Source organism: Terrapene carolina, unplaced genomic scaffold (assembly GCF_002925995.2).
Source record: "Terrapene carolina triunguis isolate 2854851 unplaced genomic scaffold, T_m_triunguis-2.0 Scaffold233, whole genome shotgun sequence".
Taxonomy (NCBI): domain Eukaryota; kingdom Metazoa; phylum Chordata; order Testudines; family Emydidae; genus Terrapene; species Terrapene triunguis.
The window spans coordinates 894,551-920,326 of NW_020664584.1; the positions used below are offsets into that span (position 1 = coordinate 894,551).

General features: G+C 51.1%; 1 protein-coding gene across 2 annotated transcripts in view; it reads right to left on the reverse strand.

Annotated features, from left to right (window-relative positions):
* Nucleotides 1–1,854: 1,854 nt before the first annotated feature.
* SRC (SRC proto-oncogene, non-receptor tyrosine kinase) overlaps nucleotides 1,855–25,776 on the reverse strand; it is a 70,932-nt gene continuing 47,010 nt past the window's right edge. For both annotated transcript variants that reach the window (XM_026656752.2, XM_026656753.2), the window contains exons 5-13: nucleotides 20,541–20,639; nucleotides 19,483–19,586; nucleotides 13,448–13,597; nucleotides 12,034–12,189; nucleotides 11,197–11,376; nucleotides 10,009–10,085; nucleotides 8,719–8,872; nucleotides 7,670–7,801; nucleotides 1,855–7,187 (exon numbers count right to left, since the gene is read on the reverse strand). In XM_026656752.2, the coding sequence (XP_026512537.1) occupies nucleotides 6,979–7,187; nucleotides 7,670–7,801; nucleotides 8,719–8,872; nucleotides 10,009–10,085; nucleotides 11,197–11,376; nucleotides 12,034–12,189; nucleotides 13,448–13,597; nucleotides 19,483–19,586; nucleotides 20,541–20,639 (1,261 nt within the window). In that variant the 3' untranslated portion in view covers nucleotides 1,855–6,978. The remainder of the gene's footprint in view (nucleotides 7,188–7,669; nucleotides 7,802–8,718; nucleotides 8,873–10,008; nucleotides 10,086–11,196; nucleotides 11,377–12,033; nucleotides 12,190–13,447; nucleotides 13,598–19,482; nucleotides 19,587–20,540; nucleotides 20,640–25,776) is intronic.

Genomic DNA, 25,776 nt, shown 5'->3' on the forward strand with positions numbered 1-25,776 from the left:
GGGAGGGTTGGGGTTCTGAGGGGGGCGGGGAGTGGAAGGGGCGGGGCTAGGGCAGGACGGGGGCGGGGCTAGGGCAGAACGGGGGCGGGGCTCCTCCCGTCCTCTTTTTTCCGTGCTGAAATATGGTAACCCTATGTCCCTGTTATTACATTAGTTGTCCCCCGTAATCATTTGGGTTTCAGGCCCTGTAGATCCTCCCCTTAGGCTGGGGGGGGGGTCCTTTAGCAGTGGGCAGGCTTACGCCCACCCACTTCCTGGACCCCAATATATAAAGCATCCTAGCTCCACTGAAGTCAATAATAGGTATGCCAATGAGTGCCAGCTGAAGTCTGGCCCTAGCTCTGTAAGAGGTGCTCAGATATGACAGGTTGGAGCTCATGCTGGTTTCAGGACGTGCACTGGCACAGAAAGCGACACACTACTGCACACACAAGAAGCCGATCTTTTCATTCATACACACAATACAACAGTTTTTTGGTGAGGTCTGTGTGTTTAATCAGACAAACTGCAAAATATTTACACCAATATCAGAGTTTCAAAGAACCCCCGCCTCCCACTCCACAAATCTGGGGACTTTAGGTTTTTCCAAAAAGTTTTATTATTAAAAAAAAAAAGGGGGGGGGGGGAGGTGGACTAGATAGTTAGACACTCAAAAGGCAGTGGGGTGGGGAGCAGGGAAGAGAGACAGATCACCATGTTCTCTGCATAGTCCGCAGCTGGAGATTTTACAAAACACTTAACAAGTTACAATAGCAGAAGAATACCTTGTACGGTGTTATTTATTTCCCTGAATCAATGCCAAAGAGCATCAGACTCACTAGGTAAAGAGATTCCTCTTTAGTTTATTGGCTTAAAAAATAAAATTGGCAAAAACACAGTCTCTCCATCCTGCTGCCTGCAGGGTATTAGTCAGTTCCAATGCCAGCATCCAGCCCTAAGACATAACAGACCCTAGGTCCTCTCGTGTCCACACACAGGAGGGTCACCCTGCTCTACCACACTCTAGATCATGCACAATGGAGAGGGGTTTAGTCTGAACCTGGGACAAAAAAGAATTCAGAGAATCCTGCTCTATTCTTCTTCAAAGCTTGCCGAAGACAGGGAACAAGAGCATCCCGTATTCACTTAAATTATTAATAGTCATTATTGCTACACCAGCTGTAGTAAAATCAGACAGAGCTGGAAACAATCCGTGTTTAAGTCATTCTATTCCCCCATCTTTCTTTGAAAAACGTACATATTAAAAAAAGAAAAAAAGTCTTTTCAGTATGTACATCTGCCGTTACCTCCTCCCCCCCCAGCTCCCGTCAGCCTGCTGTTCTTCAGCATATTCCAATTTTTGTTTCTGAAGCAACAATTTCTCCTTGGTGGTAGGTGTTTAAAGATATATTATATAAATTATACAAGCACCATTGGCACAACACACACTTAATGCCCCCCCCCCCCCACATACTTCCTCTGCATGTTAGAAACCTTACAAAAAAAGGGGGCGGGAATCTGATCTCGCTAGCAATTAGGATTTCTCCACAACTGCTCAACATATGCAAAAAGACACAGAACATGAAAAAGGGACCCAGAGTCCCTGCTCATGAATGCAGAAATCTAGACACAGCAACTCTTATGCTGTGCAGAAGGACCTTTTAGTTTAAGTCCAAAATTCATTTAAAAGAACACAGAAAATTAACATTCTAACCAAGAAAGGTAGGAACTTTTCTTGGAGATGAGTGGAAACTCAGCCTTTTCAAGAGAGAGAGAACGAACCAGTTTTAATAAATAAGAGTGAGATGCAGGGCTGGGTATGTGTTTTCATCAGTCCCATTTTCCCTGAGCTCCGGGGGGGGGAAAAGCCTAAAAGGAAGATTCTCGTTTGGGTCCCAGCATCTCTGGGAGAAAATGAACTACCCCTCCCACCATGTCCAGGTTTGGAAGAGAATGCCAGTGAAGCTAGATTTCTAGCCACATTTGAGGGGATAGGTTGGGAAGACACAATTACCTCATCCCTCTGCACCTGCTTCTCCCCTGCTGGACGGGGAGGGTTTTATTCTGAGAGGCCAAGGCTGGTGCCACGTCAGTTAATGGGAGTTGTGTCCTGGATTTCAGTGGGGCCTGTACGTGGCTGCAAGAGCTCAGGAGAAGGTGGCTTTAAAAAGAGTCTACAAAGCCAGGATGGAGTCACACTCCACCTAATTTTCTGACCCTAATGATGTTTAATCACAAAGGCATATCAGCAATACAGACAAGATACGTGAGTTAAAGCTGATCTATAAACAGCAGCACTGTTAGAATATCTCCCAAGGTTGCTTGCATTGTACTATGACCAGGCAGGGGACGAGGGGACTGAAGGACAGATCCCATTGAAACCAACTGGAGTTTTGGCACAGATGGCAGTGGAAGGAGGATTTAGCCCACATGCAGCCAGTCAGCTCCATGAATGCCCCTGGACACTTCTCTCACCCCACTAGCTCCACCTGGGGGATTCACCACAGCTGCCAAGACATTTCTGCAACTTGCAGTTGTGATACACAAGGGCCTGGCACATGGTGGAGGTTTGGCTCAATTGCCCTAAAGATGAGGATCGATCCCAACATGGAAAAAGCGTTAGGGCCATGAAGGAAGAAAATGTATGGAAAATACCAAAACCCACTTTGCTCCACAGGCTGGGGTGGTCAGGGACTGGGGGAAGCACATCAGAATCAATCACTTGAGTCCACTTTCAAGGTCATGCGTGGCTGCGCCTCATGCTTTTCTAGGGTTTTTTTATTTTTTAATCCCATGTGCTTCTGAGATTTCACTCACCCCAGCTGGCATTTCTCCAGGGGAAGGATGTGTGTCTGCCCAGCACTCCTTAACACTCCCCAGAAAAGCAGTTCTCCTCTGCATCAAGGACGGGCAGCTGAGCCAGACCAAACCCAGTCTTGGGCAGAATGGCTCATTTTGAACCTACAATTCTGGAGAACAGAGGGTCAGGAGTCACTCTCGGCCAGTGTGCCAAAGCACCCACAGGACAGATGCCACCTAAAGGAAGCAGTTAGGACAGCCCTTGTTTGGGACAGCTAAACTCTTTGAATAATGCATGGACTAAGTGGGCCACAGGTTGGGCCTGGAGCACAGTCCCTCAGTTGCCAAAGGGGTTCGGTCCGTGGGGATTATTGGCACACTGAAGAGCATCCAAAAACACAGACAAACACGAGCGAGTAATGACAATAACCAAAGCCTTGCGGGCAAATGGCAAAGAATTCCAGTTACGTCCAATTGCAGACACGAGCGTTACCTTCGAAAAAACACATGCAACTAATTCAACAGGGGGCTCTGGGTGAGCACCCAGGCGACTCGAGGGCTATGTACAAAACCAGGCTATTTTACAGCTCATTAGAAGTTCTCCCTTTTAAGAAGCCATTACTCCCACAGAAAGCTGCTGGGCTGCTCCAGTTGAACAGCGTAACTTTGCTAGAAAGAGGTGATTTAAATAGGGCTTCGGTGGCTGCTTGGGTTTTATAGTTTGTTTAAAGAACCATCCATCATGAGGTGGAGGCAGGAGCAAGATCGGTCATTGAAAACAGTCAAACTCAGAAGCATCTCCAGCCCCTGGATGTGACGTAGGAAAGGGCAGTCCTGCAGCCCCTTTCTACCTCCCCACCCCTCCGAGCACCCTCCCTTCTAGAGGCTGGCCAAGCAGATCTCAGTCCTGCTCCAAGGACAGGCCTACACCACATGGGGCTTTATGACTGGAACTCATTTAGAATGAAGAAATCCTTAAGGACTGAGCAGGTGGGACCTCGCCTGGCGCATTTGGAGATCTGGGCCGAAGACCAGCCAGCTGTCTTGGCCAAGGATGGGGCGGTGTCTTTTGCGTTCTCTCCTGTCTTTGGCACAGCACCTGCCCATTAATGACACTTTGCCCACATGGGCACCCTTTGCTATTCCACCTCCCTGCCTCTCTCATTCTGACATTCCAGGTCTACCCCAAAGGGGGAAAAAGTGCTGCTGAGCAGCAAGGAGCCATTCTTCTGCAGCAAAAAGAAAAGGGTCTGCTGTTCCTTCGGCAGTGCTTAGGCCTCACCTCCAAAACGGGGGTGCACGCTGCCAGCACACAACTGCATTAGGGCACCATCTTGATAGAGATGGAGCCCCATGGCATTCTGGAGTTAACAAGAGTTGGGGTTCCCTCCCTCCCCCACTGAAGAGAGTGGGCCTTTTGCTTAGCACTGTCACTGAAAGGCCAGGCTCACTCTCCATTTTAACACTCCCCGCTGCAGATCTCAGCACAGCATTCCTCCATTGTCCATTTGGACCAGTATCTGAGACACACATCTTTCATTTGCAGAGTTGTCCTAGACTGCAACTAAATGACCTGAATCCAAGTGCTGGGCCAGCCCAGCTCTTACTGCCCTGCATACAATCCATCCAGCTGCCTGTTCTGCCTGGCAGCTAAGAGCAGATGGAGAGTTGTCTCTTGACCCGTGGCTACTGTAATCAATCCTGCACCATGACTGACTTGGCTGTAGATAGCCTATTAGCTTCTCTATCAGGGTAAGGGTCACCAGAAAACCCCCCTTGACAGCAGCTTGAGCTAGAACTGGTGTCTGAATCTGCCTTCCACCAGATCTCTCCGCCCGAGGAAACAGCAGAAGAGAAGAGAAGATCAGCAGTGATCTGGCAAGAAGGGATTCCTTAGAGATTTTAATAACTATATACACACAGGGCAAAGCTTGCAAACTTAAGTCTGCTGTTTATTCACAAGCCTGATGAAAAATACAACCAGCCACTTGTGTGTCAACTGCTGTCAAGGTAGCCTCTGCCACGTGGCTGCATAAATACAAGCATGGAAGCCACTCATGCATCATCAGAGAGCGCGTTAACTGGGAGCAACCAGCTGTTTGCTGAAGAAAGTACTTAGGATCCAATCCTATAGAGTGCTGAGCAACCTGAGCTCCCAAGGATTTCAGTGGGAAGTGAGGGCTCTTAGCAACTTACAGAATCAGGCCCTTCCTCCTCCCTTTCCCCACCAAGGCTTGGAACAGAGATTTTGCATGATTTCTGCATTCATGGGCCCGAGGCCAGTTTGCAGCAAGGGCACAATTAGGCCAGACACCAATACACAATGAGGCAAGGAGGTTGCTTCCCTACCTTACCACGCTGCACACAGGGCAGGTACAAAGATCCCACCAGGATTCCAAAAGATCTCAGCTCCAGCTGCTGAAGCACGGGGTTGAGTGGAAGCACTGCACTAGTGATCTTCCCCATGGGAGCCCTTTCCCAGACCCTCCCCTGCACCCAGGGAAAACAGCCATGGAAGCTGGGCTAAAGCAGCAGAATCCAGAGTTTTAACTTTTAGGCAGGGTCTGGAGTTTAGGTGATGCCCCCTGGTAGCTCAAGACCAATTATGGAGTGAAGGTGGAGGGGAAGGCCCCTCTGCCCTCAGGCAGAATGGAGGCTTCACCTCCACCCTGAATGCATCCACAAGTAGTTCTTGAAACCACACCCCCATGGAGTGGGTAATGCACTCCCAGGAGTCTCCCGAACTCAGCAGCCTGTGGAGGATAAGACAATGGGGGCACGGCCAGGGCCCCATTACCCTAGGTAAGCTAGCTCCACATCAGGCCTTGATTCAGACACAAAGAACCCTTTGCTGGGCAGAGGCTTTCCTGACTGTGGCAGAGCTGGCGTGAACACCAAAGTGTCCCAAGAATGACCACCCCTGCTTCTCTGGCACTAAAAGCCTTGGAGTAAACTAAGATGCATCTGAATGAGTGGAATGAGGAGAGGCAGGAGGGTCTGGCTGGGTGTTCTCCAGGTGAGCTGCTTAGGGTGCTGGCTGGAAGACCAGGGGTACTTCGTTGAAGAATACCCCTCAAAGCAATAGGGGGTTGGCAGCAAGGGTAGGAAAAAGGAGAGGTATCCTGCCCTATTGGCATTTGCCTTAGTGTGTCTCTAAGAAGTAGTCATCAAGATTACAAGGTTCCCTTCGCTGGGTCAGATGAGACTGGAAGACAGAAACCTGCAGCTCATGATCTAACATGGTTCCGACACAAGTTAGAAGTCACTGGCCCCATGAGCAGCAACAGTGAACACTAATGCAGCTGCACGTGCAACTCGGCCATGAAGTCCTTCTAGCTCTCCAGTAGAATCTCGCCCGGGGAGAAAAATCACCTCACGAGCCTCCAGGCACAGTCAGCATCCCTGATCCAAACTCACATGTGCCTGGGACCTGCAGCAAGGCAAGGGGGCTGGCGCTAGCGTCCCAATGCCGCAGCCCTGTTCACCAGCAGGATGGGGCTGTGGAGACCGAGTCATGCGAGCACTGAAATGTGAACGTCCTCTCTGGAAGAGTCTCTCAGTCTGAAACCACAAACATTCCTGTAGCGAACTACAGCCAAGTTTGCTCTGGGAACAGGTGTAGGGAGCAGAGAGGTATGGGGGGAACCTTGTGCTGGTTTAAAAGAAAAGAGAGACGCTGGAAGCTGCGTGATTGGAGATTGAAAGGTGTCGATCTGTAGCACTAGCATCCAGTCCCAGCAGAGCCAAGCGCTCCAGTGAGAGGCAGGCTGCAAGGAAGCCTAGGTCGTTGTTAGACAGAGGTTGTCTAATGCCTTTCATTGAACTTCAGAACTACTAGGAGGAAGACCCCTGAAGGCCCCTCCAGCTTCTGCACAGACCTTCCCTCCTGGGTTTCTTCTGGAAAGGCTCCTTCTCCAACCCCCAGTCACTGCACACAGCCAATTCCCTTCAGACTCATCTCCAGGTCAAATGGCCACACTTCGTTAAACACAGACCATAAATCAGTAATTCGTGATCAGGAGAACCCAGCCCCCTCCACCTTGCGGGGCTAAAAAGCACCAGTCCCACCCTCTGGGAGAAGGGCTAGTCACCAGAACCAGACTCTGCAAGGAGTTCCTGAGATGCCGCGTGTCTTGTGACATGTGCATGGACACACCAGGAGGAGAGCAAGGTCTTTGGCACCAGGAGCCATCCCCACGTCTATAGGTTCTCGCCTGGCTGGTACTGGGGCTCTGTCGATGTGAAGTAGTCCTCTAAGAAAGCCTGAAGGTACTCGAAGGTGGGCCTTTCCTCTGGGTCCTTCCTCCAACACTGACACATCAGATCGTGCAGTGATTCGGGGCACTCTGGAGGACAGGGCATCCGGTAGCCACGTTCCACCTGGTCCAGCACCTCCCGGTTAACCATACCTGATAGCCAAGAGAGGGAATAGTGAGACATACCAGGGCTAGCTGACTTGACTAAGATTATGTAGCTAGTCTGTGGTAGAGCTAGGAACTGAACCTTGATGTTCTGCTAGCTAGATCTTCTTCAGCCCTAAATACAGCCAGTCACTCACTCCAAGCATGAATGGGAGAAGAACTTGATCCAAGGCAGGAGGTCTGGGCCTTTACTCAAGGCTCAGAGAACATCTTCGTCCAAGTACAAGACCCCACTCAGGTCTTTCCCACCATGGGGAAGGCCTCATTATCCACCCCCATCCCTAAGCAGTGGCAGAAACACCACAGCAAGTTTCTCCATTGAGATGAGCCTAGGAGTCACCATGGCAACTTAGACGAAACACTTCTCCATAGATCAGCTGGGATCTGCCACAGCCTGAGCTGATATCAGAGCCTGCAATGGCCAGTGACTGCATAGGACCTCCTGGTGTCTAGTCGGTACCTACTCTTACCTGGGTATGGCACTCTGCCCTTCGTGGTCAGCTCAGTCAATAGGATTCCAAAGGACCAGACATCTGACTTGATCGTAAACCTGCCATACAAAGCAGCTTCTGGGGCTGTCCACTTAATGGGGAACTTGGCACCTAAGCAACAGAGATAGAAAATAAGATTCAGATGCAATCACCCTGTATGTCCACTAGAGGAGCCTACACATGGAGAACAGAAGGATAGTGACACCACAATGGGTGTCAGCTGAGAGCTACTCTAGGTGGGAGGTTTCACCAGCCAGACTTGCAGACCTCCGTTCAGAGGACTAGGCTACAGAACTAGCATTGGAGAAAAGTTATGCCTGCCCCCTCTGCAGTCCGTGGCACTAGTGACGGTGATTGCTTCCCCCTCAGCTCTTACAGGGACAGCAAGCACCTTATTAAGTTCTCATATCTAGGTGGGGCCAGAGCCTGCATCAGGAGTAAGTCTGAAAAGCATAAGGTAGGGTCCCAAATCCCATCCCCTTCACTTTCCAATAGCACCAGCAGGGAAGGGTGAGTAGAAGCAGGTGAACGGGAGTTAAAGTGCTGGTTTAATGGAGCAGCAGGGTCACACCATACACATCTGAGCACAGGAGTGTGACTGCAGACTCCTGAGAAGTGCTGGATCAAGAGCCCTGCAGAGCCATGTCCCTCCACACCTGCAGTCTGTGCAGGCTCCCTCACTGGCTGGGGGCAAGGGATTACTTCAGCCTCCATGCCCTGTTTAAGTACTTGGCCACTCTGCAGAGACCACCCGTGCCAGCGGGGCAGTCTATGCAGTGTGGGGGCCCGCCTGCAGGGAACCAGACAGTCCCACAAAGAGCGGCTGGAAGGCAACAATTTTGAGTCATTCCTCAGCTGGTCTAGACTTGAACCTAGGAGCACATACCAATGGCTTGTGCCACCTTGCTCTCACCTGCCCTGCCCCGCTTGGAAATGCTAAGCAGTTTGGGCCTCAGTCATTTCCATTTTCCACAGCTCCCTTTGATGCCCGCACGTAAAGGCTATGCGCCCCCTCCCACTCCCCATACCTTGCCTGGCCGTGTATTCATTGTCCTCAATCAGCCGGGCCAAGCCGAAGTCGGCTACCTTGCACACCAGGTTTTCCCCCACCAGGATGTTGGCAGCTCGGAGATCCCGATGGACGTAGTTCATCCTCTCCACGTATGCCATTCCAGATGCGATCTGTAGCCCACCCACGGGACAGTGCGCAGAGAACGTTAGATGCTACAGGACACGCACTAGACCTCACAACTGTGCTCGTGTTAATGCAGAGCTGCCTGCAGCTGCGTTGTGGGCATGGTAAACGTAGCCGGCACTCCAGCAGCAACCTGGGAGGCTCTGCCGGAGATGGAAGAGAGGTGGTAAAGTGGCAACCCAACATCAGCCCGGGGGCTGGGTCACGCTGAGCTGATAGGACTTGGAAGGGGCTCGCAGTTATTTTGCGATGCTTTGTCAGGCGAATGCAGGTTTGTGGCCATAAATAAGACACCGGGGCGGGGACGACGACAAAAGCCTGGCAGTGATGAGGGATTTTCTTCCCCGGGATTCTACATGAAATACCACCCAGAGCCCCAGACTGGGGGCCTTTTCTATAGCAGCCAGGTCAGGGCAGTAAAACCTGATGGGACCAGTCCAGTGGCAGGAGCCAAGCTAGGGACGACAGCTGCTTTTTGTTCCCGTGTATGCGCCATAGAATCAGGGCTACAGATCTAGCACAGGATCCCTCACGGTTTTCCAGAGTACAGCTCTAAGTTTGTGACCCTCCAGAGCCCTATAAATCTGCTTAGGGCAGGCTGCTATTGACCTTTCACCGCGGAGGTGCCATACACCAGCAACTGCTGGCAAAGACCCAGAAGGCAGGCGAGCCAAAGTCTAGCACTTTCTGGCTCTGGCTGTGCCCCGACCATCCAGTTCCCAGGCCTCGCTTGAGAGAGCAATTGTGGCAGAGAAACAGAAAGGAGATAAGGGCATGTGGGACAGAGGCCATCCCATTCTGAACAGATTCTTCCTCTCTTCCCTGCCCACCTCGCCCCCATGGGATTGCTGGCTTTGGATCGGGTTACCCCCAAATTCAGAAGACAAGGACATCTGAGGCAGCGCCTCAAACTGTGGGGGACATTTCACTTTGGTGCTAGTAGATTCCTGTTGGCCTTGGATTGCACTCGTGAAGGCTGGCATGATGGTCTTGTCCTCTCTGGCAGCTGGACGCCCACACCCCACTCAGACCAGGCATGAGAAGGCCCGAAGTCCAAGGGCCACAGCGGCCAAGAAGATAAAAAAGAAATTCAAACTGCAGCTTTCCAGTCAGCCAGACCCACCTGAGCCGCCATGTCCACCAGCTGGGGCAGCCGCAGATACTTGCCCATCTCCCCCTTCAGGAAATCCAGTAAGCTCCCTAGGGTGGAAAGGCACAACCATCAGCTACTGTTAGGAAGGAGTGGACGCCAGACTCTCGGCCACTTGATGGTGTTTGAGCAGAACAGCAAGGAGGTGTCCTCATGCCCTTGGAGTTAGTGGATGATGGGATGGGGCTGGGGTGAGGAGTCTTGTGCTAAACCAATCTGCAGCCACCTGGGATTTCATTGCTGCACATTACAGCCACTTGGAATGCCATGGCAACAGTAGGGACAGAATCCAAATCCTCCTGCTCCAAAAAAAAAACAAAAAAAAACCACAGGCCCCAGCCGGCTGAGCTAAAGACCAATCCGTTAGCAGGACAGGGCCTATGAAACATTGCACAGCTCCATTTCCATCCAGTCGAGGGCAGCAGTGCATGCACCAGAGTGGGAGCATTGTAAGGCAGGATGTGGTTATTCCTCTCTTCACAACCTGTGCCCTCCCCCTCCCTAGTCAGCTCCCAAGCAGGCCGTCTCCTTACCCCTCTGCACTCTAGTGGGTCCCAGCTCCCTTAACTCTATCCTTTCTAGTAGGGAACACTGCACATTGCCACGGGCGGGTGCCGCCGGTAAATATCCAACACGCCTTCTATGGAGGAATGGGTAAGACTGTTCTCAGCTGGCTGGGTCATTTATAGGTCTCCACCTCCGCCCACTAGGACCCGGCTTTCCATGTATGGGAGCACTATGGAATCCGTTTTAGGAGAGAGATTCCTTCCAGCTCCCTCAGGTGGTTGCATCTCGCTGCTGCCGGTGGCCAGTGCAGCTTGCCCTACACGCTTCTCTCTGCTCACACAGGAGGTTCAGTTACAAATAGGAAGCAGTTCCTCAGTTATCAGAGCCTATGACCAGGGCCGGCTCCAGGGTTTTTGCCGCCCCAAGCAGCAAAAAAAAGCCACGAGTGCGATCTGCGGCAATTCGGTGGCTGGTCCTTCGCTCCGAGAGGGAGTGAGGGACCCGCCGCCGAAGAGCCAGATGTGCCACCCCTCTCCGTTGGCCGCCCCAAGCACCTGCTTGCTGGGCTGGTGTCTGGAGTCAGCCCTGCCTATGACTGCCCCAGCCCCCCTGTCCAGCTGCCCCAGCCCTATCCCCTGGGTGCCAGGCACTCACCTTTGCTCATGTACTCCGTTACAATGTAAATGGGCTCCTCTGACACCACCGCATACAGCTGAACCAGCTTCTCGTGACGGAGTTTCTTCATCACCTGGGCCTCCTGCAGAAATGCCTCTGGAGACATGGTGCCGGGTTTCAGAGTCTTTATGGCCACCCGGGTGGTGCCATTCCAGGTCCCTGGAGCAGAAGCCAGAGCCAGTTTATGAAGCAGCCCCTGGAGGATTAGGCACTGCCTTTACAGGCGCTCACTTAGCACACCACCTTCAGGGGCGCGGTGCCCAGCACCCAGTCACAGCCAGATTATGCCATGACACACTAGCAACAGGATGTGCAGGGATGATGCTGCACCAGCCGTGGAAGTCCTACAAGTGCATGAGCCTGACTAGCACAGGGAGAGCTGCAGATTTCACCGCATCCCACCCGACTTCTGACACATCAGCATTCCTTGGCCAGCACTCACTGCACTGGCCGCAATCCACGGCTCTCTGACGGTGCTAGAAGTTATTCCCTCCCATCCCATTTATACGGCCTGTTTGATGGAAAGAGAGACGCTCCCTCCGAGCGCCCTAGGGGGCCCTTTCAGCACTGGGGAAGCTTCGCATCCCTCCAATGAGCACCCCTTCTCCCACCCAGGTGGGAGACATCAGCCAGGAAGGAGGGATTACTCCACTTGCTGCAAGGAATAACAAAGGCTGAAATTCCTATTCTCTCATCCAGCCCTCGCTGTCAGAAATCCAGCTGGCTCATTAACAAGTCAAGAGGAGCAGACACGCCATGGCCCAGGCACCTGCTGCCGCCGCCGCCTTAGGCGTGTGTGTTTGGAGGAATCCTTACCCATCCACACTTCTCCAAAGCAACCTTGCCCCAGTTTCACCTCCAGTCGCAGAGACTCCCTGGGGATTTCCCAAGCATCCTTAGCAAGTCCTTGCGTTTGGGGCTTGGCAGTTGGGCACACGTTCGTGAGACGGTGGCACAAGCCATCAGCATGTTCTGGCAAGGGGGAAGATAGATAGGCATGAAGGGGAGTTTAGATAGACGGCATCTTCACCGGAAGTCCTGCCAGCCTCCAAAGCGGCAGAGTCTGTTCTGATCATCATCCCCTCCCGTCTTACTTAAAATCCCATTATTTGGCTCTTCCCCATTTTATTTCAGTGGGAAGGGTGCCTGGGACCCTTTTGCCTGGGGTGCTACATTCCATGTGGAAGACAACATCCCCCCTCCAGACTTCAAATGGAGCCTGCCATTCACTGCTTACCTGCTACGGCATTTAGGCCAGAGGTCTCTAGGGGGTCGTTCTCTGCATTGCAGAGGGGAGGGAGAAAACAGTCTTCCTTCCTTGATAATTTCCCTCTTAACATCTAGTATTTGTCTCCCCTGCTGAGACATGACATCTCCTTAGGAGACAAGGGCTAGAGGGGAGGGATCCTCACGTTTACTCCCTCTATCTAAAATCACCAAGTCTCCTGGCATCCTGTATGTTTTCAGGGAAGTGGAAACAGACCTTTGGCTTCTCTTTTTGGGTTGCTTGACCTGCCAAAATAAAGCTGTGGGCCAACCCCAGGCCTCCCATCCCCACCACAATGCAGCCCTGGGGCTTTCTATACTGGGGATTTTTTTATTGGCAAAGTTACCCATCATTGCCAACAATGGTGCAGCTGCGTCAGTGGTAGCTTGTAAGGAAGCACTAAGATAGAAGATGTCAGCAGCCCTGTCTAACAAAACCTGATCAGAGCAAGTCTAGAGTGACGCAGTGTTGAATACCAGAAGCTGCAGAAGCCTTGTCCACACAAGGGTCCCGCCACTGCAGCCACTGAGGGAGCTGCTCCAACCTTCTCCCCATTCCCCATTGCGAAGAGAGAGACAGACACAGCCTCAATTCACACGTAAGACCTACATAGCCCGCCCCGCAACTACATCTCTGTGCCTCCGTACACCCTCCTCCGATGTCTCCATCTCCTTCTCCCACTTTCAATGCTGTGCTTTTACCAGGCTGTTCCCCACGCCCTGTACACTCGCCGTAACCTCATCTGTCCAGCAGCCCCTTTCCCCTCCTTCAAACCCAACTCTTGGGGCAAGACACCCTCTCCTCTGTCATTACTAACCCACAGGCCCTGCTTTTTCTGAGCAGCTGTCCCAGGCCTGACTACACTTTACTTTGCGTAGGCTGTAAAGGAATGCAGGGCAGGGAATGGGTTCAGCTGCATTCGGTACAAATGTAGGGCGCTGATACCGGTCTCACGACACCTACTGGAGTAATACGCCACCAGCTGCTGCAGGTTGTTGAACTGTGTGCGGGAGGTGATGTAGAAGCCTCCGCTGTCCAGCTTGCGGATCTTGTAGTGTTTCACGTTGAGCCCCTTGGCGTTGTCAAAGTCAGAGACCGAGAGGCAGTAGGCACCTGTGGGGAGAGCAGGTGCACCTCAGTCCTCCTGGTGACCTTGAAGGGACACTCCAAGAGCAGGGGGGAAATGACTGAGTAGGGTGCAATAGAAGCGCATGTCTTATTCCTCTGAGGTTTATAGGAAGGGAATAATATATGGAGATATACCTATCTCATAGAGCTGGAAGGGACCCCAAAAGGTCATTGAGTCCAGCCCCCTGCCTTCACTAGCAGGACCAAGTACTGATTTTTGCCCCAGATCCCTAAGTGGCCCCCTCAAGGATTGAACTCACAATGCTGGGTTTAGCAGGCCAATGCTCAAACCACTGCGCTATCCCTCCCCCTGAGGGATGGTGGGGTAGGGGCCTGGGCAGGGGCACGCATGCTCTTTAGAGACGTAACTCGGTTGATGTGTCATCCTAAGACTGGGACAAGTTGAACAGTCCTAAGGTAGCCAGTGTGACAGAGTAAGACCAGGGGAGAACCAGTGCAAACAACTATTGGTTGTGACAGCTGCACATTGCTTTCTCCCTGGTACTGTACAGCCCCAGGGTTTGGGAATACACACAGCCTTGCTGACAGGATTGAGGCTTCCCAGCGGGTGGGACTGTGTCCATGGAAGAGATTCTGGACATGCCAGTGCAACAGGACAGCAACTTCACAGCAGGACCCGGGGGAGGGGGGGAGAGAAATCAAAGTATAGAGGCACCATGTCCTTTGAACAAAGGAGCAGGCAAGGCCAACTCCAGTTGTGGCCTCCAGCTATGTTTTCTCATGCAGTGAGGCTGTCAAGCGCCATAAGTTAACCAGTGTGGGGTCAAAAGAATACTTGGAGATGGTAGACCTCCACGGAACACCTAGCCGCTAAGGCAGTGATGCTGGTGATTCACTGCCCTGTCAGTGCCCCAGCATGGTGCTAGGACACACTGTGGGGCTTGTCAGAGATGTCGTGGATGAAACATAAGACCTGGCATTACGCCATCCCAGGAGATCCAACGGCAGTATAAGATGGGGTCATTAACCCTCAGTGTCTTGGCCAAGTATCAATTCCAGGGTTTACGTTCTGCCTCCCTAAATTCCCCCCTGCGGTTTCTCCTGGATACTGTTCCCTCACTTCTTTCCTAAACCGCTGTGCAGTGCTGCTCGGTGTTCCCAGTTAGCACATTCCAGCCCAGAGGCAGCTGACAAAAATCACACATATCCGTCACACCCACTCACACAGGTGTACCCCGACCACTTCTCTGGCCCATACAGCACGGAATCTTTGTTCCAATTTCACTGGATTGGCTTAACCAGGCATCGACAGGAGAGTGGAGGGGAAGAAACATGAAATGAATAGCACCAAGATGCAGAGTACACAAAAGGGCAGGCACAAAAACCAGCCACTTCCCTTTAAATGGGGACATGGCTCTTCAGTGGAACGTACAGGGAGATGGAGAATATTTTGGTGAGGTGTCTAGGATCAGCTGGCCCTGCTATCACCTCCCTGTGGGGAAGTGAGGGTAAGAGGACAAAGGTGCCTCCCTGTGTGATTCCCGGATGAGGTATGAATAGGAAGAGTCCCTGCTGGCTTACAGGAGCCAAGCCGGGAGAGGGGAAACAGCTGGCAAAAGGGAACGTGACCTCTGGAGCCTTGCTAGCGCTGGTTGGGTTGGCAACAGGGCAAGCAGCCATGTGAGAGGAGCGAAGATGAATGCACGACTGGGAAAGGCTCCAGATAACAACAAAAGCAACAAAGGAGGAATCTGCCTAGGCAGGAACCAGCTGAGTCCCAATCCCCAAAGAGGGGAGTAGTTGGATTGTGGGAGCTGAAAGGCTGGGGAGGAGAGCTCCAAGCCCCCCCTTTCTGGGAAGTAAGAGTGTGTTGCGCTGCCATAGCGCCTCGGATGGGTCGTTGCTAGATACGAGTGACAGACCCCTCAGGCTAAAAATCATGTTTAAAGCCAATCTCAATTTTCTTCATCAGCTTCTCAAAGGAAGGGCCCAGGCTAATCCCCAGCACCCTCCAGCTTTGGAGGGCATTGGGATTCTGGAGCTCGGGGGGGCTCCAGCTCAGCTCCCAGCACTGCCATGTTTAGGCTGCCAGCTCGGCAGGGGACGGCTGGTGCTTTAGTCATATAAACTGTTTTCACTGGAAAAAAAAAAAAAAAAAAAGATTATGCTGATTCTAAGACTTAATGAAGTGTTTTCAGGAGCTCCCAGACCTCCATTTGGGGCCAAAATTTGACCAGTGTCCTGTTCGTTAACAGGAGCACCAACCCAAGTGTGCAAAAATAGTGAGTCAGCCCCCTCCAAAGCCATAACATTTTTAAAAATAAAAAGAACCAAAAAAGTCTATATGCCTCTGATTCTTGAACCTTTGTGGGGGCAGGTGGAGTGGATAGGGATCACATTTTCCAGCTTTCCTCCGCAACCAGGAAGGGCTAATATAACCACAAAAGTTTCAAAAATCACATGATTTCAGGAGCTGGAACTTCATTGTGAGTCTTGCAGTATCTACTGGGGGGTGAGAACCAGCAAAGTCACGAGAGCTGGCAAACACTGAATCAAGCCTAAAAATACCCCTTGTGAAGTGCAACACCTTCTATGCAGATGGGGAAACACTGGCAGAGCAACAAAGCAATTTGTTCACAGTCTCACAGCGAGCCAGTGGCCAAGTTAGGAAGAAAATCCGTGTGCCCTGGCTCCCAGTCCCAAACGTTATACCACGTAGCCCCCTTAGGGTCTGTCTACACTGCAGCTGGGAGGTGTGATTCCCAGCACGAGTAGACTCCCACTAGCTCTGCTCGAGAAAGCGCATTAAAGAGAGCAGCATGGACATCACTAGCTGCCCTAGTCCAAGCCTACCTGAGCCCCTGTGTCCGAGCTCAGGTGACTAGCCGGAGCCACCGCCAGTGTCGACACTGCTATTTTGAGTGCTCTCCCCTCGTGCGGAGATAGCATGAGTCAGTCAACCCACACTAAGAACCACACTGTGCAGACCTACCTTCAAAGGGCCTTTTCCACCAAACACTTGGCACTGGACACGGGTGGAAGCAGCACATCGCCTCTACAGACATGTGTCTGATGAAGTGGGTATTCACCCATGAAAGCTTGTGCTCCAATACATCTGTTAGTCTTTAAGGTGCCACAGGACTCTTTGTTGCTTTTTACAGATCCAGACTAACACGGCTGCCCCTCTGATACTGATCGCTTTTATAGTTATCCAACTGCTCATTGGCAGTAGTACTGAGACAGAGGCATCTCCCAGAGGCCTCGAAGAGCAGATTAGCTTTTCTTCTCACAGGTGCCAACTCCAGCCCTGGAGCACCCACAGAAAACAAGTGGGTGCTTAGCACCCACCAATCAGCTGTTTAGAGGCGTGCAGGAGGTGCAGGGGGGAGGAAGCGGAGCAGGGGCAGGAAGAGGTGGGGAAAGGGTGGGGCCTTGGGAAAAGGGGCAGGGCCTCAGGGCAGAGCAGGGGTGGAGTACCCACCCAGACAGAAGAAAGTCGGTGCCTGTGTTTCTTCTCACGCACTCCTACAAACAAGCCTATGAATTAAATCAAGCTATTGCTCCAATGGGCTGAGAAAGGAGAGTGTGCACGTGCTATTTCCATTTTTAAATGTTGGGGGGCAATGGGGGCTCCACCAGTACCCAGGATAGATGCGGGCACTCTAGGCAGGCAAGCAGGGTCAATCCTGGCGAGGGAGTGGTTTGGACTCATTTCAGGGCAAAGAGGCCACCACATACAAAAATAAAATTCGTAACTTGTATGACCTAGTGAGCTACTGGCAACCTGCTCAACAGACTTGTGCTGTTGTGGAGTGTCGAAAATCCGCCTCAGCACAAATCCAAACCAAGACAACTCTCAAGCAGTGAAATGTTCCAGGCTTCCTCTTTTTATTGGTTTAAATGGATTTTTTTGCAGCAAAAGACAGACAGACAGACAGACAGACACAGACAGACTCCCTAGAGCCCTGACCAAATCCTTATATGGGTGGTGACCCTCTGTTAACATAGGTTCACCCAGTCGTTGAAGTTAGTCTGAACTTCCCCTCCTGAACACGCTTTGCTGGAACTCGGGAGATGCAGAGCCGGGAACTGAGCTAACACAGACATCTCGTGTGACCTTGAGAAACTCCCTGGGCCTCAGTTTCTACTCTTCAAAATGGGGATAATCTCCCTTCTTCTCTGTCTGATCTCCAAAGGCTAAGCTCTCGTGGGGAGGGACTGCCTTCCCATGTGTTTGCACAATGCCTGCCACAGAGCCCTGGACTTGGGCAAGATCTCTAGGCTCTGCAAGCACGATGGCTGCGTAGCATTGCCACCTAACACCCAGAGATGAGTGCACAACAGAGGAGGGGGAGTGAGTCTGGCACACTTAGGTTGACTTGGGCTACGGCGCTAAGAAAAGCCATGGAAATGTTGCGGCTCTGACAGGAGATCGGGCTTTGAAGCCTAAGGATGGGGATGGGCTTCGGAGCCCAAGCTCCAGCCCACATCTACACCGTTAGTTTTAGTTCAGTAACCTGACCCCCACGAGCCCGAGTCTGACCCAGGCTCTGAGACCGTGTAGACTCACGCTAGCTCTCCTTGAGCTAGCTACAGTAGCACAGGCAGCGGTGAGCAGTGGCACGGGTTAGCTGTGAGGGGGACAAACCCGCTCCAGATCCCAGGGGTACATACTCAGGGCAGCTCGCCCATGCTGCCAGTCCCTGCTCCCCATGCTTCCACAGCTACACTACTCTTTGTAGCACGCTAGCTCAACGAGAGCTAGAGCGAGCTGCCGACGCGAGCTGGGAATCACGCGCCCAGCTCCAAGCACAGATGGAGCCTACGCCTGAAGCACATGGGAATCCATCTAGCGGGAGGTTGCTACATAAGTTACTATATACCCCCGTTTATACCAGTCCTAAACTTCACCATCCCAGAACATCTCATGTCAGCATGCAGAGAGCTGTTTGGGGCCTTGGATTGCACGCTCCAACCCAGCTTGGAGACAGCACCAGAACTCACCCATGTCAGACACACAACATTCAGCCCTCCTCCCCAGTTATATTAACTAAATACCCCACCCCCAAGTCTAAATCTCTGTACGACTCAGAGCAATTATGCTGCTTGCACTGAGCGCACCCAGGTCAGAGCAAGGCTGGTGAAATCTTAGCAAGCACAAGCACCCAGGGCGGATGTAATTCACAGCCAGGCTCTCTGCCGATGCAGAGGCTGCTGCTGCCCGGGTATAAGCTAGCCTGCTCCACCCCTCAGCCAGGTCCTCACACAGTCTTCGTGAAGCAGCTCAAACCCAACAGCCCCTGGCACTACAGGAAGGAGGGAACTGCAGAGTTCTCCGTTGCCATTGGTTACCCAGCTATTCCCAGCTCAGTGACCCAGTTTTTGCACTGTTCTCCCGGGGGGGGGGGGGGGGGGAAGAGGCGAGCACAAGATCGGAGACTGTTTACACCAGACTTGTCAATCCCACCCAGCTCTCAGCCAATCGGCTGGAGAAAGAGAGGGGAGAACCGCCCATTGGAACAGGCTGGCTGAGTGGGGACAGATTAAAAGCGCAAGGGTTAAAAGCAAGAAGGTCACTGATTAAGGGTGAGTATTGGCCCTTGGTGCAGGACAAGGGTTCTGGGGGTACTGCAGACAGGCTGCCCTATAAGCACAGGATAGGGGGCACTGTAGGGGTTGTGTGCACAGAGAAGGGGGGCCTCTCAGCAATGCCAGCTAGCATCTCCGCATTCCATCTTTGTGAGAGGGAGAACAGAGCCTGGGGAGACACCTGGACCCAGCAGACTGGCCACCCACTGCATCGTGCCTCCAGATCCTGACAGAAGCACCATATAGGGATGGTTCTCCAAGACTTAACCACCCCATAGGCCTTCGCCATGGACCTAAGCGCCTGCCGGGGACTCAGTTACCTTTGGTGGTTTCACTCTCCCTGACCAGGAAGGTTCCTCGGGGGTTCTCAGAATTGAGCAGGAGCCGCTCTGACTCCCGGCGAGTGATCTTGCCAAAATACCACCTGGAAGAGCAAGCAACAGATCAGCACAAGGAAAACCCCTTGGATTTAGACCCTCTTCATTACGGCTACCACGTTTTAGAGAGGGATGCCCCAACATCCCCTCCCCCATAGCACCGATTGCTAGAACCAAGGGTTGCATTAACAGCCAGAGGCATTCGTCAGAGTTCTCAAATCCCAACGGCCAGGGGGCTAGGGATCTATTGGGAAAGATATAATTAGGTAAACAGCAAAAGCCTCTCCCCCCCCAAAGCAATTCTGTGTCATACGCAGTCACTTGTCTTTTTTAATTAAAGTGTCCCCCAGGCATCCCAGCCCAGTGTTACTCCAAGAACTCTGCCCCTCGCAGATGTGGAGCAGAAAGTGGGTGTTATTTTCACAGCGTAGTGGAAGCTGCAAGAGCGCCTGCAGCAGTGTTCAGATGGGAGTCTGTGTGATTTGGGGTTAGCCCTGTCAAGCCTTCCAGCATGGTGCGTGCAACCTGTCAGGGTAGATTTACATTAAAATTAGTGGTGCAGCCAATTGCACATGCCTAGTTTGCACAGACCAGTAGTGTGATTGCATACACAAATAGGGCCACTGCAGGTGCAAGTGTGACTATTGGCATGCTGCCCCTAATTTGCATATGTAAATTAGTCAACATCTTGCCTATGCAATTAAATGCCTATTTGGTCTGAAAAAAAAAAAAAAATCAGATCCTTTAGGGCCACATCTACTACACAGGCCACCCCTGGGCAGTTGCTCAAGACGGATTTCACTGTATATGGCACAAAAACATATCTAGTCTTAACATTTGGCTTTGAGCATGCCCGAGAAAAACAACAAAACATTTAACAGAGTGGCAAGCTCAGAAAGCGCACAAAAGCCTTTAGGAGGCTACAAAAAATGTCTGAAAAAAATATACTTGGCAGGCTGTTTGCATTGTTCTTTTAAACCGTCTAAAAAGATTTCAATTACTCTTCAGCCTGGATGGAGTCTGAGGGTGCGACATAGTTACTGGGGATGTAGCCCGTTTGTCCTGTCGTGAGGGAGTGAGCCAGCCACCAGTCTCCTTCCCTGGAAGAGAAATAAAGAGAGACAGACATTCAAAAAGAGGAACTTCTTGAGCAGTGAAGTCATCCCCAAGCAGCTGGCAACCAAGAGTGGACTCCCTGGGCTGGAGGTATTGCAAACAGGCAACCCTGGCCCTTTCAGGGAGCTCACTGGAATCGGGGTTATTTCCAAGCTAGATCTTCTGGATTGTTTTGCTTAGGTCACTGTTGGGTGCCCACAGCTTTACTGAACCAGGAGATGTTCAGAGACCCAAAGCTACAGTCAGATTGGACTGAAACCCGATTTAGAGTCAACAGGGCAAGGGAGAAGCTCTTGAAGGTTCAGGGCGAGTTAGTTCAGGTTGGGGTCTGGGTGCTGTGAGCCCTACTGTATGCCCACCTTCCCATGTTCCCTGCAGTCATTACTAGGGTTGCCAAGGTTCCAGGATTGTCCTGGAGTCTCCAGGAATTAAAGATTAATCTTTAATTAAAGATTGTCGTGTGATGAAATCTCCAGGAATACGTCCAACCAAAACTGGCAACCCTACATTACAGATGAGCAGCGGAATTTGTTAGGCCACAGAAAGCATCACACTTTGCTCTCAATATTATTTTTACCATCAACTACAGCAGTCACTAGAAATTCACCTTGAAGTACCATCTCCAAGGGACCATTAGAACCGCTGGGGGCAATAGCCAAGCTGGCAGGGGAACTAATAACGGAACTTTGCTCACAGAGGGCTGAGCCTGAGGTGCCAAGCACCTGCAATTCCCATCAACACGGGGGCGGGGTTTAACCACTGACCACATGACAGCCCATGGCACCAGCAAACCAAATGCTCTAGGAAATACATTGGCAACAAGGGTCAAATTGCTCCGGTATCAGGGCACCCGACGTTAACTCAGAAATGCCATTTGACCAGAGATTCCAGTGAGGATACCACGGTGGTCCCATAAGGCATGCGATGGCCACAGTCACTGTGCGATCACTCTCACATACACACAGCACAGGCGATAGCCTTTTAAATAAGGAAACTCCTTACTTAAAAAGGGCACATCAGATACCCATTGAAAATACCTTTGGAGCCATCTGAATTTGAACCAAGTCTGGCTGAAGTGTGACGCATTGGAAATCCCAGAGAGCAGAAAGAACAGGGAAGCAGAGAAGGAAAAGAAAAAGAAAAGAAAAGAAAAAAGCAAAATGACTGTGATAATTAAAAAAAGCGTGCTAGAAAAGACGGCCAAACAAAGGAGACTTGTTTGTTAAATGCAAATCACATAAAAGCAACAAGAAGGAAGAGAGGAAAAAAGGGGAGGGACAGAGCGTGAAAAATAAATGATTGAGGCATGAACGTCACTTAACAGGGCTTGATTGGCACTGCCATTTACTTTGGTGGCAAAACTCCTTTTGAATTCACTGGGAACAGGATGGTCATGACTGGCGTCAGGTTTCATATAATCTCTCCCTATCACTGATCCTGTATGAGGAGCTTACGTGATTGGGCGAGGGGCTCTCCCAGCAGAAATGGATCCAGTCATATAGGTGCCGACTTTGTGGGTGCTCCGTGGCTGGAGAACCCACAGAAAAAAATAGCGGGTACTCAGCACCCACCAGCCACAGCTGTTTGGTGCAAGATTGGCAGCTTGGGGAAGGGTGAAGAACAGCAAGCCGGGGCCTGGGGGGCGGGAAAAGGCAGAGTGAGGGCAGGGGTGGAGCCTCATGGGAGGGGCCAGAGCACCCCTGGGGAAAGTAAAAGTCGGTGCCTATGGAGCCATGCTTCAGTACTGGGCTGCATGGGGAGCTCAGAGCTACTGCTGTGTTATCCCAGGAGTCACTTGAAGAAACTGTCTAGGAGCTCAGCTATTCATGTGGTCGCGCACAAGTTGCTGGCTGCAGCCCTGGTGAGATGTGGTCCATAAGCTTTATGTGAAGCAAGCAAGAGGCACACAGCAGTGGCTCCTGCTCCATGCGGTGCGTGCTCCTCTCTCTCTCTCTAAATGACTAACCCTGAAAGCACTCCCTGAATGCCAAGGTGGTTTGGAATGTCTTTATCTTGCAGAATTTCACAAGTGAGGCCTCGGCTGCTGGGTAGACAAACTCTCCGTGTGGATTTGAGAACACGTTTCCTCAGAACAGAGGTGTCTCAGACTCCACCAAGCTGTTTCATAGACTACGATGACAGCACAAACTCCCCAAAAAGACCACCTCCCTGCACTTTGAAAGGAACGAGTGTATGTACCCCTAACACAGCACATACACTGATCAGATGGCACGGCAGCCTGTGGAAATGGGCAGGAAAATTTTCCAATCCAGACACAAAGCTCAAATATTCCTAACTGCATGGACAAAAGTGCATCGTTTGCCCATGGGATTATGCATAGCCATTTACACATACAATTACTGCTACTGTGCACACATGCTTAGTGACTAGATGTACAAGTTGTTAAAATCTATTTTAACAAGTCTACTTGCTCACCTACACCAGGAGGATGGAGCCAATGTATATGCCCACAAAAGTGTAAAATTGTACTTGGGGCAAGTAACAAGGCTGGAATTTGAGATGAGCCAATCTAGATTATGCTGATTCATCACTGTAGCGTCTAAACACATCTAGGGCTATGCGATGGATAACGGGATAGTCAAGCCCACCATCTTGTCACAATAAAGTACGGCCGTCATTTCCATTAGCAGCGATCTGTGATGAGCAGACTGGTGAAGTGAGAAAACAAATCCAGGGCAACGACTTCGTCGCACCAGTTCCCAGATTTTCACTGGGGTGTCTCGGGGGATTCTTGTAAGTGGGTCACAAGCAGAAAGGAATGCCAGAAGACTGGGGAAGTTTTGTTCTATGGGAGATGGCAGTCACATATTACGGAGACTGTTCTATCGGAGTCAGATGGGAGGGAGGAAGGATGAGCATGTGTCTAATTTACTGTGACTGCAGGATAAACAAATCTACAAGAACTCTGCAGATTCCTGATAAGGATCTTGAGAGACTTTACCAGAGGATTCATATTTTCAGAACAATGTTTCAAATGAATGGATAACTTGAGGTTTTTTTGAAGGCATATTTTAAGAGATGGTCTGAGCTAACAAAAGAAACCCAATCACACATCTTCCAGATCTGAACTCTCCGCCTTAAGCTCTAGTGAAATTCAGATCCACTGCTAGTCCCTCCCTGCACAATGGGCTAACCCAAAACCTGGATCCAGACCCCTCACCCTTTGGTGGCTCAGGCCATCTCATGACCCATTTTGCAGATGTTTTCACTCTGTATAATGGTGAAATATGGTGCATCTGCAGGTGCACCAATACTGCCCCATTAGCAAGCACATCTATTTACAAGGCCAGTGCAGTGGTGTTTAACATGTTTGTGACAGTCACTTGACCCAGTGAAACTGTCCACACAGCAGCTTTTTCTAATAATATGACCATGTTTGCATCTACCATGCTGCCCAATAAGATCTTGGAGCACGGAGAGAAAGTGACTTGCCCACCTGCAAAATAGCACTGCCCTGTCTCTCAGGGGTGTGACATACACATACATTGAAGGTTGTGAGGTGCTTAGATAACACAGGAATGGGGGCCAAATAAGTAGCTAAGATAGATAGCAACAGTGCATTCTGGGAAACTCATGTCAACTATGCCATCCTGCCTCAGCAGAGGCTACACTGCCAGAGGAGATGCATGTAGAGCAATCCAGGGGGCAATGCACTCTGGGAGCTCTTACTAAAGAGGAGGGGGGGAGGGATATCAGTGGTTTGAGCATTGGCCTGCTAAACCCAGGGTTGTGAGTTCAATCCTTGAGAGGGTCACTTAAGGATCTGGGGCAAAATCAGTACTTGGTCCTGCTAGTGAAGGCAGGGGGCTGGACTCGATGACCTTTCAAGGTCCCTTCCAGTTCTAGGAGATAGGATATCTCCATTAATTTAAAAAGAGAGCCGGGAGGCCTGGCCAAACTGCTTACACACACATGATCGGGATCCGGTCTGCACTGCAACACCCAGGACGTTGGCAGATGCTGGCATCCTACCAAACTGTTCCCTAAGTAGGTAGGTATGCTGCCAGTGGGCCACTCTGAAGAGAGATCCCTCTCCATGGAAAGGCGTGGGGAATAGCTCAAGGGATTCCACACTCCCCCCCATGCTAAGCTGATGTGCCAGCCACGGGTCGGTGCTGTACTGAATCCATTACAGGGGGGGACAGAGACTGGGCAACGAGGATGAACAAGAGCTGGCTGAAAAGTGAAACTGATGGGAAATTCTGAGATTTCAAAATTTGGTTTCAGCCCACGTCGGGACAAAAAAACCCACCCCCACATCTGATTTTTTCCTCTCCATGAAACAAAAATATCCCCAAATGTTTCATTTTGATAAAGGTTGAAACATTGTTTTTATTGTTTCAGCGATATGACAGTTTGAGTAAAAATGATTAAGTCTAAATAAAATATTTAGATAGTATTTTTTGACAGGGAAACTAACAAAAACCAACACATTTCGGAAGAGTGATTCGATTTCATCGACTCAGCATTTTCCAATGGAGAACTGTTCCATCAGAGAAATTTTTAACCAGCTCTACCGAATGAGCAGGGTAAACCTCAAGCTTTCCAGCCTGGCCAATGTGACAGGAAAGTCCAGCTTTGCTGAACGTGTTGGGGGCGACCCATCCTGGGACAAAGGGGGAAGGCAGGCATGGAGACAGTGATTTCAAGTGATTCTAGCTGTATCAAGTCCTTAACCGGGCCCCTGTCCCAGGTTATGCCTTGGTTATGCTGCAGCCAAGATTCCCAGAAGTGACTTCTCCTCATGAAGGCCTCAATGTCTGAGGCACATCAGAGGCGTGACTTTTCAGAAAGTGCTGAGCTCCCACCCTCTGAAACCTCAACAAACGTCTTCCCCAGAACGGAGGCAGCCAAACGCCCGAGCCACTTTTGGAAATCTTGGCCTGCTAATTTAAGCTGCATTGTAACCAGGTCGAGGATGACCAGGCCATCAGTTATAGCCGTAGTACAGAATGGGAACTGGGTCTCAGAGTCCTGCAGCTGAACTGTGAGGTGCTGGCGATCCTGATCGGTGGGTTTGGTTCAGCTCACTGTTCGATTGGAAGCTCCTTGGGGCAGGATCTCTGTTTGTTCTGTGTTTGTACAGCACCTAGCACAACA